The sequence below is a fragment of the Leucopleurus acutus genome, assembly GCF_964270905.1.
Source record: "Leucopleurus acutus genome assembly, chromosome: 4".
In the NCBI taxonomy this organism is placed as follows: Eukaryota; Metazoa; Chordata; class Mammalia; order Artiodactyla; family Delphinidae; genus Leucopleurus; species Leucopleurus acutus.
In genome coordinates, this window is record NC_139146.1 from 131,516,845 (window position 1) to 131,535,981 (window position 19,137).

At 33.3% G+C, this 19,137-nt stretch overlaps 1 protein-coding gene across 1 annotated transcript in view; it reads left to right on the forward strand.

The window, feature by feature from the left end:
- Positions 1-1,191: 1,191 nt before the first annotated feature.
- Positions 1,192-19,137, forward strand: part of TTC29 (tetratricopeptide repeat domain 29) — a gene marked incomplete at its 5' end in the record, with an annotated part of 250,735 nt that continues 232,789 nt past the window's right edge. Inside the window, 2 exons of the mRNA XM_082838588.1 lie at positions 1,192-1,283; positions 3,282-3,365. Of these exons, the coding sequence (XP_082694714.1) occupies positions 1,192-1,283; positions 3,282-3,365 (176 nt within the window). The remainder of the gene's footprint in view (positions 1,284-3,281; positions 3,366-19,137) is intronic.

The window sequence follows — 19,137 nt, forward strand, 5'->3', positions numbered from 1 at the left end:
ATCCATTTTGAGTTTAATTTTGTGTATGGTGTTAGAGAATGTTCTAATCTCATTCTTTTACATGTAACTGTCCAGTTTTCCCAGCACCACTTATTGAAGAGATTGTCTTTTTTCCATTGTATATTCTCGCCTCCTTCATCATAGATTTGTTGACCTTAAGAGTATGGATTTATTTCTGGACTTTCTATCCCGTTCCATTGATCTTTGTGTCTGTTTTTGTGCTGGTACCATACTGTTTTGATTACTGTAGCTTTGTAGTATAGTGTGAAATGAGGGAGTGTGATTCCTCCAGCTCCATTCTTCTTTCTCAAGATTGTTTTGGCTCTTTGGGGTCTTTTGTATTTCCATACATATTCTCAAATTTTTTGTTCCAGTTTTGTGAAAAATGCCATTGGTAATTTGATAGGGATTGCATTGAATCTGTAGATTGCCATGGGTAGTACAGTCATTTTAACAATATTTATTCTTCCAATCCAAGAACATGGTGTATCTTTCCATCTGTTTGTATTGTCTTCAACTTCTTTCATCAGCATCTTATAGGTTTCAGAGTACAGGTCTTTTGCCTCCTTAGGTAGGTTTATTCTTAGGTATTTTATTCTTTTTGGTGCGATTAAACCACTACGTTTTGAAGTGATCTGTACACTGTTGTAGCTATGTGCTCTCTCAGGGAAGCTGTCTCCTTGTTGAGAATTGTTCTTAGCATTTATCACTTCTAAGGGAAAGGCTTTATTTGTGAGTGAGAAAGTTTTAGAAGACAGCAAAGTATGAAAAAATTTTAATTATTGATTGTAACAGGAGAGAAAAGCATGAGCATTTGAAATCTATAGCTGTCCTAAAAATCTTCACTTTTTAATTGCAACCAGCTCCACTAACAAAACCCATAACAAAGCTCCTAATTGTCTGAATCTTCAATGCATTTATCAAATTTTCTCCTTTTCCACTTTGTGATGGAGGTGCAGACAAGTAATAAATTGGCCAAAAGGCAGATAGTAGAAGAAAATAATGAGAGAAACAACCTGCAGAATTCACTCTCTGAGCTTCATGACTGAATAACAGAGCTATAGATCTACACACAGAGGCATTCTCAGCTCAGACAACCGACTGTGGATCTCTAATAATGTCTTAAAAGATTCTTTGAATGATTTATTCTTTAAAATACCATTTCTGGTTTTTTTCTTTTGGTAGTCCAAAATGACCACCCTGCCCCCACTGTGCATGACACGCCCAAAGCTTACGGCCTTAGCCAGACAGAAGCTGCCATGTTCCCCCAGAACAATTCCAAGGTACGTGACCCTGGCTTTCATTTTTTATTCCTACAGAACGAATTTCTTGCAGTAAAAAATGTAAATAGCATATCTCAGAAAACAAAATTGTTTGAAAACAAAAGTATACTGTTATATTCAGAATATTCAAATTTGCTATTTCAGAAGGATTGATGAACCTCATTCAAAGATTAAGAATCTATTTATTTAGCAGGCTAGCACTCATTTGATCATTTTATTTTCTATTATCATTATATTGTGCTTCCTGTAAAGCTTTGGAAATACATTTCCTTTTTAAAATACGTGTGGAGAATTGAAAGCAGAAGCTTTAGGCATGAAAGATGTACGGCATCTAAACCACAAGGTCCCAAGCACTGATTTCTGTTTTGGAGGAAGGATGACACAGTCTTACTACTGGGGTAAACTGGCAGGCACGATTTAGCTCCTGAAATGATCCTGGGGCTTGAAAATGCATCATCGAACCACCACTGCCTGTGAATGTCTGCTGAGCTTATGGAGTTTTCAAATGCAGCCGAAAAACTGCAGGACAGGAACTTGTTGTATTTTATCATAATTATGAATATTAACTAAGATTGTGTTATTTAGAAATTTCCACTTATAGTTTTATTGATTTTTAGTAATGCACATATTATTTCTCAATATAAACCTATATATAGGATAGGTGGATGTGGAGAAAAACCCATTTACTTAAGAATGCAGAGTATTTTAATGTGTTGGTGTTTTATTTGTTTACACACTGAGGTTAGTATTCTTCCCTGCCTCTTTCCATTCAAGAAAATTAAAACCTGTATATAGGTTTGATTTTTTTTTGCTTACCTTTCAATTCCTACAAGGCATAATGATCAAAGTATTACGAGACTACTTTGTTCTGAGAAGGACCATACCTCATTTTTGGTATTTCTGGCAAAGACCAAAGCCCCTGGACCAAAATAAATACATTCAGCTGAACTACCATCAAAGTTCTTTGGTAATAGAATTGAAAACTGTAGAAATAGTAAAATAGAAGTGTAGAAAATTGTAATTTTATTTTCAAATAATGTGAAAAACAGAAAATTTTCAATAGATGCATAATTCCAGTATATACATTCTTATTTTCCATTTTCCTTTTGAATAATGTGATGTTTTTACAAAATCTGAAATAGCTAGCTTCTTCTTCCTGTCTTTTGTAATAATTGAGATTACATTTTCTTTTCAACATGAGCAAAAACATAGCCCAGTGTCACATCCCTAGAATAAGAGAGATTTTAAAGAAAATTTTTTGTATTCATTTTATTGAAGAAAAACATTTTTATCATAACCATTTAAGGCAAAGCTTTGTGTCAACATTCTCCATTAGCTTCTGAATAAAAAGGTATCTGTGTATCCCATACTCCTATTGTCATAAGATGTTCATAGTCTGCTTATTTTTAAAGGTGCCAGGTGTATGAAGATTGAACATACTACATGTGTAATATATTTCTCATTAAAGTCTTCTTCAAATCACTTTCACCTTGAACTTTTAATAATAATTTGAGTTTTATGTGTGATTTTAAAAACCACTCAAACAGCATGTCAGAGCAAAATTCTGTAATGTTTGCAACCAATAATTTTAACACATTTGTATCAAATAAGTATTATTAGTTCAAGATCCTGTGCCAAACAGAATCTGACTTCTGTAGCTGGAAAGTTATATTATGAGAGAACATGAGTAAAATGGAAGATCTTATAATGCTTTGAGGAGAAAACCCTATTTACTTAAGAATGCGAGTATTTTAATGTGTTGGTGTTTTATCTGTTTACACACTGAGGTTAGTATTCTTCTCTGCCTCTTTCCATTCAAGAAAATTAAAATTTTGAAATTATCAATGAACAACCTAACTCTATAGCTTTTACAGAACATTTATTATCTATGATATTGTCCCCAGAATATTTCTGTTCTTCTGGTGGCATTTTATATGTTTGGTAGCTTTTCAACTCGATTTAAGGCAGTGCTTTATTATTTCTTTCCATTTCATTTAGGTCTCAATTGATCAAAGAAAAAGACGACATAGATCATTATCTGGAGGTGAATTTCAAAGGATTGTCAAAAGAGGAGGTTGCTGCGTAAGTATATACCTCTTAAAGGTACTTTAATATAAAGTTTGTTTATTTTGTCTTGATTCTTTATTGAAATTTCAATTTTCCTGTGCAGTCCACTTTTTTATTGGAACATAGCATTTAAAAATTAAAGCTCATATTAAATAGTGATAAATCATGTCTATTGATCTTACACATATCGGTCTTTAATTTTATGACTTTCAAAATTCTCATATTTACCAAGATATTATACTATCATATTTGCAATATTTTAGTTAATTCTGTGTTATTAATTGCTTAATAACTTCCATTTTAAGGTATATTGCCTCCATGGGGGAGAAAAAAAAACTTTAAGAGAAGAATTCATATATCTTTTTTCCTGGGGATTTAAAAAAAAATCCCGTACTAATGTATATTCTCTCTCCTGCCAAGAACCCACAAAAAGAATTAATGGATCATAGTTTATTGGTTAATTTAAAAATAATTCTAAATTGTCTGGATTTATTTTTTTAATGAACAAAGTAAACTTTGCCATTTTACGGCTAGTCAGAACCTAATTTATGATCTGAGTAAAAACAGTATAAAAATCCAAGTAGGTTAGTGAGAAATAAATAGAAACCTAGAATAATAGCTAAACAGGTTTAATATTTCTTACCTATAGACTTGGTGACTCTGTTATCAGATTTTTATATGTAAGTATTGACAAATAGAAATCTTATATATGCACATGCATCTTACAGAATTCATTAAATGATTCAACTATTCAACTATTCAAAAATATTTTATACAATAAATGCTTTTAAAAGATTGTCTCTATTAATGTTGCCTAGTGCTATGGGATTCCACTGACAGGGTATTCCTATTGATGGTTTTGGTATAGGTTTTCACATAGTCTAAAATTCTAAGTCTCTTGATATATTTCATTAGATAATTGTCAGTATGCATATAGCATGGAAAAATGGAATAGTTCATTCTATCAGTAGCTGCTTTATTTTATAGAGTGGCAAAATTTATAGTAGCTATAATCACTATCTTCCTTGGAGTTGTATTGACTGCCAAGTGTAATATCTAGGACCTTTGGTTTTTAACTGCTATTCTAATTGCTAATTCATTAGCTTTCCATGGTAGCCTATTGGACAAAATTAAAGGTCAGTGTTGTCTGATGATACAATTCCTTCTTAAAAGAAAAATATATATGAGTGATATTTGCTTTCTGATTTAAATATAATGATACCTAAATAGCTATAATTGGCTTAAGAATTAGGAATTAAATTTGGAATTAAACTTATGCTTCACATATTTTAACAAATTAGACATCTATATACTTAATATCTGCTTTCAGTCTGCACTGAAGAAAACATTATTATAAGACAATGCAAAATAGGCTATGTTAATGAGTGTTCTGTTACAAATATTTTTTTTTTCACTAAGGATATTACCAAATTGATTTCAAATCCATATTATGCTACAGAACACAAGTAGCCCTGGGTAATTCTCAACCTTTACTGTTGAATTCTCCTTAAAGCTTCCTACACTTGAATATTTTTTTATATCAAAGCTCAAAGATAGTGGGTGCAAACCTTTGTAGGAAGGTAACTTGTACTTGGCTCACTATTATGCTCCTGACTGATATACCTTGTAGACCTTGCCCCAAACAAATTGAATAGCATGTAAAGGAGAAAATTGATTTCAGCATCTCTCAGCAGCACCCAGCAGGTGCCATGAGGAATTATGCATATTCCAAAGAATTTCTGTGGAAAACTTTTTATCAGCCATTGAACTCTAAAAGATAAATTGGTCAGCAAACATTTATTAAGTGCCTACTTTATATCTAACGCTAGGTTTTTCACAGAGGGGAAAACAATGTTATTTTAGTATAAAGTACTTGGTCTTATCCTTGTCTCTATTTGAAATAATACAAGCAGGAAATAAACATGCAATGAATGAGTTGCATAATTATACTGTGAGGTGCAGCCTAGAGGTCTGGAAAAAATCAGAGAAAATTAAGATGTTGGATAAAACTTGCCAAAGAAGACAGATTTTGAGTTTGACTCCATATCTGTTAGCATTACAAAATGATTAAACCGGTGCATCACAGATCCTCAGTATACAAGAATATAAAGGGGAGAAATTGGTGAATCAAATTTCCAATCAGGCAAAAGCAGTATCTAAGATATATTCTCAAATTCTTCTCTAAACTGCCTTATTCTTCCCTAAGATGATAACAGAAATATATACTTAAATAATTCATGTACACTAGCTTTGATATCCTGTAATATGGATGTGTTCTTTGTCTAGTCCCAGAATAACACTTCATCATCTACTCCAAAACATACCAACCTACTAATACGTAAACTCACACTCTGTGTCCCACCTATTGCAATGGGTGGAGAGTTCCTGTTCTTGTCTAAGGATGATGTCTCTACTTGTGCTCTGGATACCATCCCCTCTTACTTGTTCCAAGACTTTCTCCACCAGTTAAATGTGTTTTCTTGCTATATCATCAGTTTCTCCTTTTCCATTGAAGCAATCTCACTAACATTCGTATCTACCCTAGTATCTCCCTTGACTTCTTATCCTCCTCCAGTTTCTACCCCATTTTTCTGTACCCTTCGCAGTAACCAGAAGCATTGTCTCCATCTTTCCACATCGCATTCTTAGCTCAATTGACTCTAAATAGGTTTCCAGACCCAGAACTCACTGAAATCTGTTTACTGTGACTGATGTCCTCCATTTTTATTACATCTAATGGTCATGTTTCTGTCCTCATCTTGCTTGATGTCTTCACATTATTTGATAGAGATGAATACTCTCTCCTTGAACATTCTGTGCTTGTGGCTTCCAGGATGCCATGTTCTATGGTTTTCCTCCAAACTCTTCAACTATGCTGCCTTCAATCTCCTTTGCTGGCTGCTTTTCTGTTTTCAAACTCTCAATGGTGGATTGTTCTAGGGGTGGGTCTTTGACCCTCTACTCCAGCTACACTCTCTACCTGGATCTAGTCCTATAGCTTTAAATACAAGCAATACCTGATGGCTATCACATTTATAAATCCAGCCCTGACCTCTCCATTAAGCTTCAAATTTTTATATCCAACTGTCTCCTTGACATATTTACTTGAATTTTTAATACACATTCCAAGGCTAACATGGCCCCCCACTGGACTCTTGCTTTACCTCTGCTGCCCCTCACACTCCCCCCTCCTAATATCCCTCCCCCGGTCTTCCCTCAGTTCAGTAAATGGTACCAAGGCAGCCTTGAGTTTCACCTTGCCTTCACCACCACTCCCCCATCTAATGCATCAGTAGGTACTATCAGATATAACTCCAAAACTTATCCTGTGTTCATCTATTCTCTTCATTGCATAGTCACCATCATCTCTTGCCAAGATCACTAGAAGAGTCTCCTACTTGCTCTTCTAAAATCCCCTTGAATTCCACCACCATTCAGCCACGAGAATGACCTTTTAAAAATTAGATCATGGGGACACTCACCTGTTTAAAACCCTCCAAGAGCTTCCCATTGGTCTTATGATAAACTCTAAACTCTTCCTCATGACCTAAAGCTGTGTGTGATTTGGGCTTTGCTGACCTCTCTGGCCTTATCCCCCGTTCTCTCTACCATTCACTCCTTTCAGTGTGGCCTTACTGCTGACACTTCTTGTCATGCAGGTGTCACCTTGAATGTGACCTCAGTCTGCTATTCCCTGACCCCATAATCAAGGAGCCCTCACCCCACTCACACTTATTCCCAGTCAAATCACCTGGGTGTATTTCTGCAGTCAGCTGGTCCTCATCTTCTGTTGGGAGTTTGTACATCAGCTGTGTCATCCCTGGTGGAATGGATGCCCCACAGGACAGGAACGTGTCTGTGTATGCCACTGTGTCCCCAGGACTTAAACAGGGCCTGGCACTCGGGCGGAGCTCAATAACTTGCTGTTAAATGAATAAACTAGTGAAGAATAAATGTTGGATTACTAACACCATGAAATAGGTATCCTGCTGTGAATATTTTTTGATTACAACATTTTTTAGTTCAGTGTTGTAGGTAGCTAGTTTAACTGTTGTATTGAGGAAGTTTAATTCCTCAAAAATGTTATATGTTTACAAGTAAGAGTATAAAATTTAAGTGAGTAATTGAGCAAGACAAGCTAAAGTAGTTTTTTCTGGAATGGTCAAACCCAATTGATGGGGGATCATTTTACCTTGGAATGGGGTAAAATGGGTCAAAGGCAAAGGGCTTCTGAGTTTTTTATCATCCACATTTACAGAAGGAATTCTACTATACTTTATTACTTTTTAAGTGACCAGATTATTGCTGTGCCTAATAGGTATATTTTTTTCAAACGTATTGTACTAAAGTATAACATAGTTGACACTGGTAATTTGACTTTCTTAGATAAGCCGTTGAATAGTCCATTGATAGTATTTAACTGATCTTTACCAACTAAAGAAAGGCATGTTGTAGTTCTGTACTTTGTGCTTTTTTATTCTGTACTATATTATCAGAATGCATTATTTAAGTGATACTTAAAGTATCACTTATTATCATATCATAATTGCTTTGAGTAGCTAAGTAATAAAAGTGTATTTATAGATTCAAATAAAATTTTCTGGGGGCAGTTTTTACAGCTTTAGCTGTGTATATGAGGATACTAATAAGCAAAATTATCAAGGGACAGAGAATGTTAATCTGCTCAATATTATTTTCTGCTTCAGATATCAAGTTCTATTATACAGAAGAATAGATTTAGCTCAAAATTGTGTACATCTCCAAGATATTGCTTTCTTTCAGAATATCTTTCAGCGTCACCAATTGGTGTTTACTGAGCGTCACTTGGGCAGCACAACCTCTCTCTCCTGCCTTTGAACTGTATTATACTTACTCAGTTAAAGTAAATTAGCATTTTGCCCATCTTAGGTTTTCATCTTGAAAATATTCCAAAACTGTCTTCCAAAGGTGCTTTTACAAACTACAGATATACTTGTTATGAGAAAATTTAGCATTTGGATTTGCTCCATGGTCAGGCACTCAAAGTATCTGTAACAAGGTGAAGATGTTTATTCACGATATACTATTTCATGATAACATTATGGGAATTTAGGCCCCTTTAGGTGAGCTCTTCCTCTGCTTCATTCATCTTGTTTACTTTTGAATAATTTTGTGATATCATCTAGTTTTATCTTAACATTTTGCATCTCTTTTAAAGTAATAAATTAAATTCCATGCAGAGGTTTGCCAGTTAAACTTTCTGAAGATGCCAATTGCTGAATAAATGGTTACTTGACTAACAGGAATAGGCAGGAGAGAGAAGGAAAGGAAGATGACCCTCTTTCCTTCTAAGTAGCAAATTGGGTTTTAAGATCTTCTTCCTTATTCAAGAAAAAGAGACAGGATTTTGGTGCTCTGAAATGGAGAGACAACTATTCCTTACTTTCTCCTGAATGTATAAAAAAAAGCAACAGCAGAGGATACACATGGGAACACAGGAGAGATGCCACTCCTTTTTATTTTTATTATTTACTTATTTACATTCTGATGCTGTCTTCCACAGCAGATCTCTAAGATGTGAAACTAGGAAAGAAAAGAATTTTTGACAATAAAGTTTTTAAAAAGAATATTGATATCAATAAAGTTTACAATTTGGGAATGTAAAAAAATGCAGTTGAAAGGCACTTTTAAAAATTGTTTAATAAGTGCAAAAAGGATCTCAAATTTACACCAAAGCCAAGTCTAAATAAATACGAAAGGAGGAAAGATTTCAAATGTCAACGGAACACAGAAATGCCAATTTCTTAGGCATTTATGTCTTTGCTTTAACAGCTGCATAGCACAGGAAGATCAGCTTGGTGCTTTGTGACCACCTAGAGGGGTAGGATAGGGAGGGTGGAAGGGAGATGCAAGAGGGAAGGGATATGGGGATATATGTAAACATATAGCTGATTCACTTTGTTATACAGCAGAAACTAAACATTGTAAAGCAATTATACTCCAATAAAGATGTTAAAAAAAGTTTTCTTTAAAATATTATTTTCACCTATGGTGTTTAAACTTATCAGCTCTAAATAGACCTAAAAAAAATCTTTGTAAGGGAAAAGCATAGGAATCATGACATTGCAGCTCTGGCTGTTAGGGGAGATGATTTCTTCCTCAGCTGGAAATTTGGCTCTGCTATTAATACTTCTGTAATTTTTTGCAGGTTACCTGACTTTGCTAATCTTTGATTTCCACAACTATTTGGAGACCATAATAATAATAGGACATTCTTGTGGAAGTTAAAAGAGATTCTCTATATGAAACACATGTAGACAATTCTCACTTCAGCTATTATCATTAACTGTCATTGATCATTTTTCTTTGGCTTTTAAAAGTTATAATGTAAATATCCTAAATATTTTGCATTAACTTTGTCTTGATATAGGTAGTAATATTAATTTATCATTTTTCTTTAAATATGTATAGTTACATATTTACTTTGTGCTAGGTATCATATTCATCATGTTTAGAAGACAGTTTTTAGTGAGATACATTTCAAATGGTAATGCGAACTAATGAGGGGAATTTTTTTTTAATTTCAACTTATAGTAAACTTTTCAGAAATTTTTTATGCTGTACTAAACAATATAATTTGCAGAGCCCACTGAGCTATTGTAAACAGTTTTTTTAAATGTCTATAAATTGCTTAAACTTATTGTTACTACCATAAGATTGCTTTAAGTATAAACCTACTGCTTTAGAAATGTGTAGAATATAGCCAGAGAATGTGACTTTTCCTACAATAGCTCATAAACCTGCAAGTGCATAATGGCACTCTATTTAGAAATCATTTGGGAAATTTAGTAATGAAGAGCAAAGTGATAAAAAGGCATAAGTACCCAGGTACTACAGAGGTTGAATCAGTTGGAATTAAAAGTGGGGTGAACAATGACCAAGCCTCATCATGCATAATTCATGGGGCAAGATGATTTTACTAAGTTGAGCTTTGTTTCTGATATTGTGTTCTGTCCATATTAAGAAAAGCTTGCATGGGAATATCTGAAACGAATTTGACTCTTTCCCATTCTCTGTTATAGTTAAAACATAATCCTCAAAATGTTGATATTGCTGCAATTCTATGAAAATCATCCCCCTAACTCATATCCATACCCTATTCTGTTTTCCATGTTGGAAAATGGAGATATTATAGTAAACAGTGTCATCTCAGTACTTAAAGCAAAATCAGATTATGGGCTCACAAGTACTCTTTTGCTTTCCTAGGGCTTGCAGTATCCTCAAGTTTCTTCCATGTTGTAGCATTTGTAACAATTTCCTTCCTTTTTAAGGCTGAATAATATTTCATGGTATGTTTATATTTTGCTTATCCATTCATTTGTCAATGGACACTTGGGCTGCTTCAGTGTTTTACCTATTGTGAATAATGTTTCCTGTGAACACGGGTGTATAAATATCTCCTTAAGACCCTGTTCTCAATTCATTTGAGTATATACCCAGGAGTGGAATTACTGAATAATTTGATAACTTTATTTAAAATTTTTTGAGAACACCATTCTGCCACCACAATGGCTGTACCGTTTTTCATTCTCACCAACAATGCACACGGGTTACAGTTGCTTCACATCTTCACCAACATTTATCGTTTTCTGCTTTCATGCTAGTAGCCATCATAATGAGTATGAGGGGTATCTCACTGAGATCTTGATTTACATTTCTCCAGTGATTAGCAATGTTGAGCATCTTTTCATGTGCTTATTGGTCCTTTGGATCTCTTCTTTGGAGAACTGTTTATTCAAGTCCTTTCTGTTTTTGAATTGAGTTGTTTGTTTTTTATTATTAAGTTTTAGGAATACTTCTATATTCTGGATATTAATTCCTTATCAGATATGTGATTTGCAATTATTTTCTCCTATTCCATTGATTGCCTTTCACTCTGTTGATAGTATCCTTTGATGACAGTTTTTTTAATTTCATGAAGTCTAATTTGTCTGTTTTTTCTTGTGTTGCCTGTACTTTTGCTGTCATATCCAAGAAATCATTGCCAAATCCAATGTTGTAAAGCTTTTGCCCTATGATTTCTTCTAAGAGTTTTATGCTTTTAGCTACTGTGTTTAGGTCTTTGATCCATTTTGAGTTAATTTATGTCTATATTGTTAGGTAAGCATCCAACTTCACTCTTTTGCATGTGGATATCTAGTTTTCCCATAATCATTTGTTGAAAAAAACTGCCCTTTCCCTTTTGAATAGTCTTAATACCCTTGTCAAAAATTGTTTGACCATATATGTGAAGATTTATTTCTGAGCTCTCTATCCTATTCCTTTGGTCTATATGTTTGTCTTTATGCCAGTACCATGCTGATTACTGTAACTGTGTAGTAAGTTTTGAAATCAGGAAGTGTGAGTCCACCTTTTTTCTTTTTCAAGATTATTTTGGTTATTCAGGTTCCTTGACATTACATATGAATTTTAGAATGAATTTTTCTACTTCTAAAAAAATTGTCATTGGTATTTTGATAGGGATTGCATTGAATCTGTAAATTGCTTTAGGTAGTATTGACATCATAACAATATTAAATATTCTAATCCATGAACATAAGATGTCTTTTTATTTATTTATGTCTTCTTTAATTTCTTTCAGCAATGTTTTATAGTTTTCATTGCACAGGTCCTTTACCTCCTTGGTAAAGTTAATTCCTGAGTATTTTATTTTATTATTTTTGTTATTGTAAGTGGAATTGTTTTCTTAATTTCCTTTTCAGATTATTTATTCTTAGTGTATACATATACTACTGAATTTTGAATGTTGATCTTGTATCCAGAATTTGTTATTACTTTGCTGAATTTGTTTATTAGTTCTAATAGCTTTTTGTGGAATCTTTCGAGTTTTTGACATATAAAAATCACAACAGCTAGAAACAGAGATAATTTTACTTCTTCCTTTCCAGTTTGAATGCCTTTTATTTCTTTTTCTTGCCTAATTGTTCTAAGTACTGTGTTGAATAGAAGTGATGAAACTGGGCCTTCTTGCCTTGTTTCTAATCATAGAGGAAAGCTTTCAGTCTTTCACTGTTGCGTATGATGCTCACTGTGAGTTTTTCATATATGAGTTTTGTTATGTTGAGGCAGTTTCCTTCTGTTCCTAATTTGTTGAGTATTTTATCATGAAAGAGTATTTAATTTAGTCAAATACTTTTTCTGCATTGAGATGATCATATGGTAATTTTTTCTTCATTTTTTTAATGTGATGTATTACATTGATAAGTATTAGTATGTTGAACCATCCTTGCATTCCAATTGGCCATGATGTATAATCCTTTTAATATGCTGCTGAATTCACTTCACTAGTATTTTGTTGAATTAATGTTCATAAGAGATATTTGTCTGTAGTTCTCTTTTCTTGAAGTATTTTTTTCTGACTTTGGTATCAGGGCAATGCTGGCCTAATAGAACAAAATAGGAAGTGTTCTCTCCCATTCAGTTTTTTGAAATGTTTGAGAAGAATTTGTGTTAGTCCATTACATTTTTGGTAGAATGAATCAGTGAGACCATCATCCAGGGCTTTTCTTTGTTGGGAGATTTTTTATTACTGACTCATTACAAGTTATAGGTCAGTTCAGGCTTATTATTTCTTCATGATTCAGTCTTGGTAGGTTTTGTTTCTAGGAATTTGTCCATTTCATCCAGGTTATCCAATTTTTTACACAGAGTTGTTCACAGTACTCTCTAATAATCCTTTTTATCTCTAAAATTGGTAGTACTTTCATTTCTTCCTTTTTCATTTCTTCCTTTTTATTGGAGTATAGTTGCTTTACAGTGTTGTGTTAGTTTCTGCTGTACAGCAAAGCCTACTTTCATTTCTGATTGTAGTACTTTGAGTCTTCTCTGTTTTCTTCTTAGTTGATCTAGCTAAAGGTTTCTCAATTTTGTTGATCTTTTCAAAGAACCAACTTTTGTTTTCATTGAGTTCTTTTTCTATCCTCTATTTCATTTATGTCTGTCCTAATCTTTATTATTTTTTTTCTTCTGAAAGCTTTGGGTTTAGTTTGTTCTTTTCCTAATTAATTAAATTGTAAGGTTAGAATGTTGATTTGAGATCTTTTTGTTTTTAAACGTTTTTTAAAAGATCTTTCTTCTTTATAAATTTAAGCATTTATAGTTATAAATTTCCCCTTTCGCACTGCTTTCACTGAATTCCATAAGTTTTGCCATGTTGTGTTTTCATTTTCATTCATCTCTAAGTATTTTCTAATTTCCCTTGTGATTTCTTCTTTGATCCATTGGTTGTTTAAGAGTGTGTTATTTAATTTCCACAATTTGTGAATTCTCCAGTTTTCCCTCCCTTAATGACTACTCTAGTTGTGGCCAAAGAAGGTACTTTGTGTGATATCTCTCAAGACTTAATTTTTGGCCTAATATATGATCAATCCTGGAAAATGTCCTGTGTGCCCCTGAGAAGACTGTGTATTCTGTCGTTGGGTAGAGTGTTCTGCATATATCTGTTACATCTAGTTGGTTTATTGTATTGTTCAAGTCCTCTGTTTTCTTACTTATCTTCTGTTTGGTTGTTCTATCCATTATTGAAAGTCAGGTATTGAAATCTCCAGCTATTATTGCATAACTGTCTATTTCTCCCCTCATTTCTGTCAATTTTTGCTTTATTTATTTTGATGGTCTCTTATTAAGTACATGAACGTTTATGACAGTTGTATCTTCTTCCTGTATTTGATCTGTTATTAATATATTATGGCCTCCTTTGTCTCTTATAGCCCTTTTTTAATTTCAAGTCTATTTTGTCAGACATTAGTATAGCCACCCCTACTCTCTTTTTGTTACTATTGCCATGAAATATCTTTCTCCATCATTCCATTTTAAACCTATTTGTGTCTTTGGATCTAAAGTGAGTGTCTTGTAGACAGCACATAGTTGGATCACATTTTTTTATTCATTCTTCCAGTCTCTGTCCTTTGATTGGAGAGTTTAATGCACTTACATTTAAAGTAATTACTAATAAGGAGGGACTTCTGTCACTTACTATTTGTTTTTTATGTACTTTATAGCTTCTTTGTTCCTTATTTCCTGCATTACTGTATTCTTTTATGTTGATTTTTTTTTTTTTGTAGTGAAACCAATGAATTCCCTTCTCATTTCCTTTTGTGTATATTCTGTAACTATTTTCTTTGTGGTTGCCATGGGGCTTACATCTGATATCCTAAAATTATAACCTCTGTTTTGAATTTATACCAGTTTATCTTCACTAACATACAAAAACTTTGCTTCTTGAGAGGTCCATTCCTACCTCTTTTGATTATCGATGTTGTAAAACTACATCTTTATACATTTTGCATCCAAAAAACAAACTAATCATTTTGTTATTGAAAGGCTTTATTTTTTTAGAGTTTTAGGTTCACAGCAAAACTGACGGGAAGGTATAGAGATTTACAGATACCCTCTGCTCCCACACATACATTAATAATTATTTTTTTAATGCTATATCCTAAATTATGTAGAAAGCAACATGTGGAGTTACAAATCAAATATACAATACTGCTAGTTCTTAGAATAATTATTTTTATAAATGCATTAGTCTCTTAAATTATGTAGAAAACAAAATGTGAAGTTACCAACTATTGTTACAAAAATACTAGCGTCTATAATTGACCATGTGTCTACCTTTACTGAGACTTTTATTTCTTCATATGACTTCAGGTTACTCTTTTTCAACCTGCAGGACTCCATTTAGCACTTCTTGCAGGGCAGGTCCAGTAGAAATAAAGTTCCTCAGCTTTTGTTTATCTGGGAATGTTCTTAATTTCTTCCTTACTTTAGAAGGACAGTTTTGCCAGATGTAAGATTATTGGTTGACAGTTTTTTCTTTTAGCATTTTGAATATATAATTCACTTCACTGTACAGTAGAAACTAACACAACATTGTAAAACAACTATACCCCAATTAAAAAAGAAAAAAAAAGACCCTGTTTTCTGGCCTCCAAAGTTTCTAGTGAGAAATCTGCTTAAAACCTTATTGAGGATGCTGTGTTGAGTTGCTTCTCTATTGCTGCTTTAAAGATTCACTCTTTGTCTTTGCCTTTGGGAGTTTGATTATAATGTGCCTCAATGTGTATCTCTTTGAATTTTCCTACTTAGAGTTTGTTGAATTTCTCAAATATTTATATTCATGACATTTATGAAACTTGGGAAGTTTTCACCACTTTTCTTAAAAGAATCTCTGTTCTCCTCCTGGGACTCCCACAATGCATATGTTGGTCTATTAAATTGAATATATAAATTTGTAGGAAATATTTTTCCTCTATTATTTTTAATTAGATTATTTGGAAATTTTCAAAATCTTGTACTGGGATGAGTCTCTGAGATCATTTTAAATACTCTGTACTTTGAGCTGGGAGGTGTGTGTTTATAAATACACATATGTTTATAAATAAATATATATAGTGTGTATTTGTATGTATGTATGGAGCCATGGCTACTTTGCTCACATGTGCATCCTCAGTACTCATACAGTGCTTGGCTCACAGGTGTTGGGGCAGTTGATGAATGGGGATCTTTCACCCCTTTGTAGCCTTATATATGTGCTCTGCCTGAAATGCCCTTCTCCTTCTCCCATGCCTTGTGTACTTGATAAACTTCTCTACCAGCCTCAGCTTAACTGTTTCTTGCCCTGTGAGGCCTCCTTTGATCCATCCTCACTCACATGGTAAGAGTTCAGAGTGCCTGCTTGAACTCTCTTAATAGCCATTGACAGTCATGTACATGTGTTTTGGTTTTTTTTTCCTTCCTGATTAATGTTTAAAAATCTAAGGTTGTGGTCCATTAGTGGGTAGTGATTATGACCCATGAGTTTGGGTATCATGATAAGCATTTAAAATATGAAAGACTATAGAATTAGAAAGGGGTTCATTACATAGAGCGGGTTGCCAGATGTAATGAAATAGAGCATGAGTTCTAAAACCAGACTCCCTGGACTCAAACCCAGCTTTATACTTACTAACCAGGTAACTGGTCAACTTTGGCCAAGCTACTTAACCTTTCTGTGCCTCAGTTTTCTCATGTAAAAAATAGGGGTAACAATAAGAGGGCCTGGCTCATGGAATGGTTATGAGGATTAATTGAGTTAATATTTACAAAGAGATCAGAACATTTTGAGTATTAGTGCTTTTACGTTTTGTTTCATATACATACATATGTGAAATATATATGTACATGTACTGAATTGCAATGTAAAATGTCTTTCTTGTTGTGAATTGCCATAAGGAAAGGATTCTGCTCTAGACTCAGAGTTCTTTGAAAGCAGTGTTTCATTCTCCTTTAAGATTCTTCTGACTTACATAAAATAATGCTTTATTTCTTGTTAACTTTCTTTCTGGAGAGGATTGAAGAAACTTAAAATTAATGTTTTATATTACATAGCTGTCAGATTATATATAGAAAATGAAAGGCAAATAAAGGAAAAGTATATAAATATACTCCCCATCAGGGTTAATATAGTTCCCCTGAAGAAACATTAAATTTCACTCTGAACTTCTGGGCAGACTGGGCAAAAAGGGAGATGTGACGGACTAGAGAATCCTCATTACCCGATGAAAGGAAACATATCATTTCTTCAAGAGAGATAAGCTTTTTCCTGATACTAAATTCCAAAAGAAAGTTATCACATGATCTTATATGAGAAAAATGGAGCAATATAATAAAACTTAGCACACCTAATGAACAATGAAATGGATGTATAGGCAGCTAGTCATAGATATTACATCTCTTAGCCAGGTTTTATTTTAGGCCAAATAGTAATGGGTAAGACATATTACATTAATACTGTGTGCTGGTCTGTGTTTTTAGTGATCCTCACAATAAACCTGGAAATAAACCTTGTTATTACTTCCAGAGACCAAGGCATAGAGAGATTAAGTACTTTGACCAAGGCAATCTAATGTTATAAAGAAGCAGAAACAATGAGACAGAAAAAATGATTCATAGAGAGGAAGGAATGAACAAGCTAGAAAGAAAATGAATCAGGCATGAATCAGAGATCAGATTTCTAGACTCCTCGTGAATTCCCAGTACTGTTATGGATCTAGAACCTCCCTCTGGGTTCACCTTGTAAGGACCCAGTTATTCTATAACCCTGACTCATATTTCCATAAAATCCCCTTAAGCTTGTCTGAAACAATCCCTTATCCTACAGCCAATGTAGCCACAGAAATACATTGCTGAATGAGGCAATGGTCTTAAAAGTTTAGTTTAGGGGTTTTTCTACTTCAAGATCAAGATGGATGGCTAAACACATTTCCTTCCTATATTTGAAATGACCACTGAAATGTCCAAAAGATAGTAAATTCTTAACATGATAGGAAAGGAAGAAAAATGAGAGATTCCAAGATTTTCAGAAATACATTTTCAGAAAGCAGTTGGAATATTACCAGAGATAAAAAGTAACATTTCATAATGATACAAGAAGTTGATTCATCAAGAACACATAATCCTAAATGTTTGTGTTCCTATGACAGAACTTCAAAGTAATAAAACAAAAACTGACAGAAGGAAAAGGAAAAACAGACAAGTCCACAATTATAGTTGGAGATTCTAACCACTCTCTCAATAATTGATTAAAAAATCAGTAGAATATTGAAGACTTGAACAATACCATTAATCAGCTTAAATAATTGGCATTTACATACATTCCACCAAACAACAGCAGAACACACATTATTTTCAAGTACACATGGAATACTTTTCAAAGGAGATGATATTCTGAGCCATAAAACAAATTTCAATATACTTAAAAGGATTTAAATCCTAAAAATTATTTTCTCTTACAACAATGGAATTAAATTAGAAATAATGGCAGGAAGATCTCTGAAAAATCCCCACAAATTTGGAAACTAGACAACGTATTTCTAAATAAACCATAGATCAAAGAAGAAATCAAGGCAAATTAGAAAATCCTTTGAACTGAATTTAAAAAATATGGTATATCAAAATTGGTAACATGAAGCTAAAGCAGTGCTTAAAGGGAAGTTTATAGCATTAAAATGTTTATATTTGAAAAATAGAAATGTCTAAAGTTATTGCCCTAAGTTTTCATTTTAAAAAATTAGAAAAAAATTAAACTGAAAATAGAGAAAAAGGAGTAGTAAAATGGGGGCAGAAAACAGGAAGACAGTAGAGAAAATCAATGAAACTAAAAATGGCTTCTTTGAAAAGATCAGTAAAGTTGATCAGTCTTTAGTCATAATGGTCAGAGAAAAAGAAAGAAGACACAATTTACCAATTTCAGAAGTGAAAGAGGGGACACATCACTACAGATTACATAAATATTAAAACGCTAATTAGGAAATAAACTTTATACTGGTAAACTCAACAACTTACAGAAATGGCTAAATTTCGTGAGACACTGCCAAAATTCACTTAAGTAGAAATAGATATCGCAGTAGATTCACTAACCACATTGAATTAATAGTTTAAAAACTTCCCACAAAGAAAATTCCAGGCCCATTTTGCTTCACTGGTGAATTCTACCTAACATTTGGAAAAAAAAAAAAAAAATCCATCAATTTGGCACAAACTCTTCAATAAAATAGAAGAAACACTTCTCAACTCATTCTGTGAGACCAGAATTATCCTGATACCAATACCAGAAAAAGCCATTACATAAAAAGAAAACCACAGAATAATAATATTCCTCATAAACAGTGACGCAAAAAAACCTTAAAAAGTTACAGTTGGCCTGAGCTCCTGTCAGGGAAGCTGGTGTACCTTACAGAGTCCTTTTCATTTGGCATCAGTGCAAGGA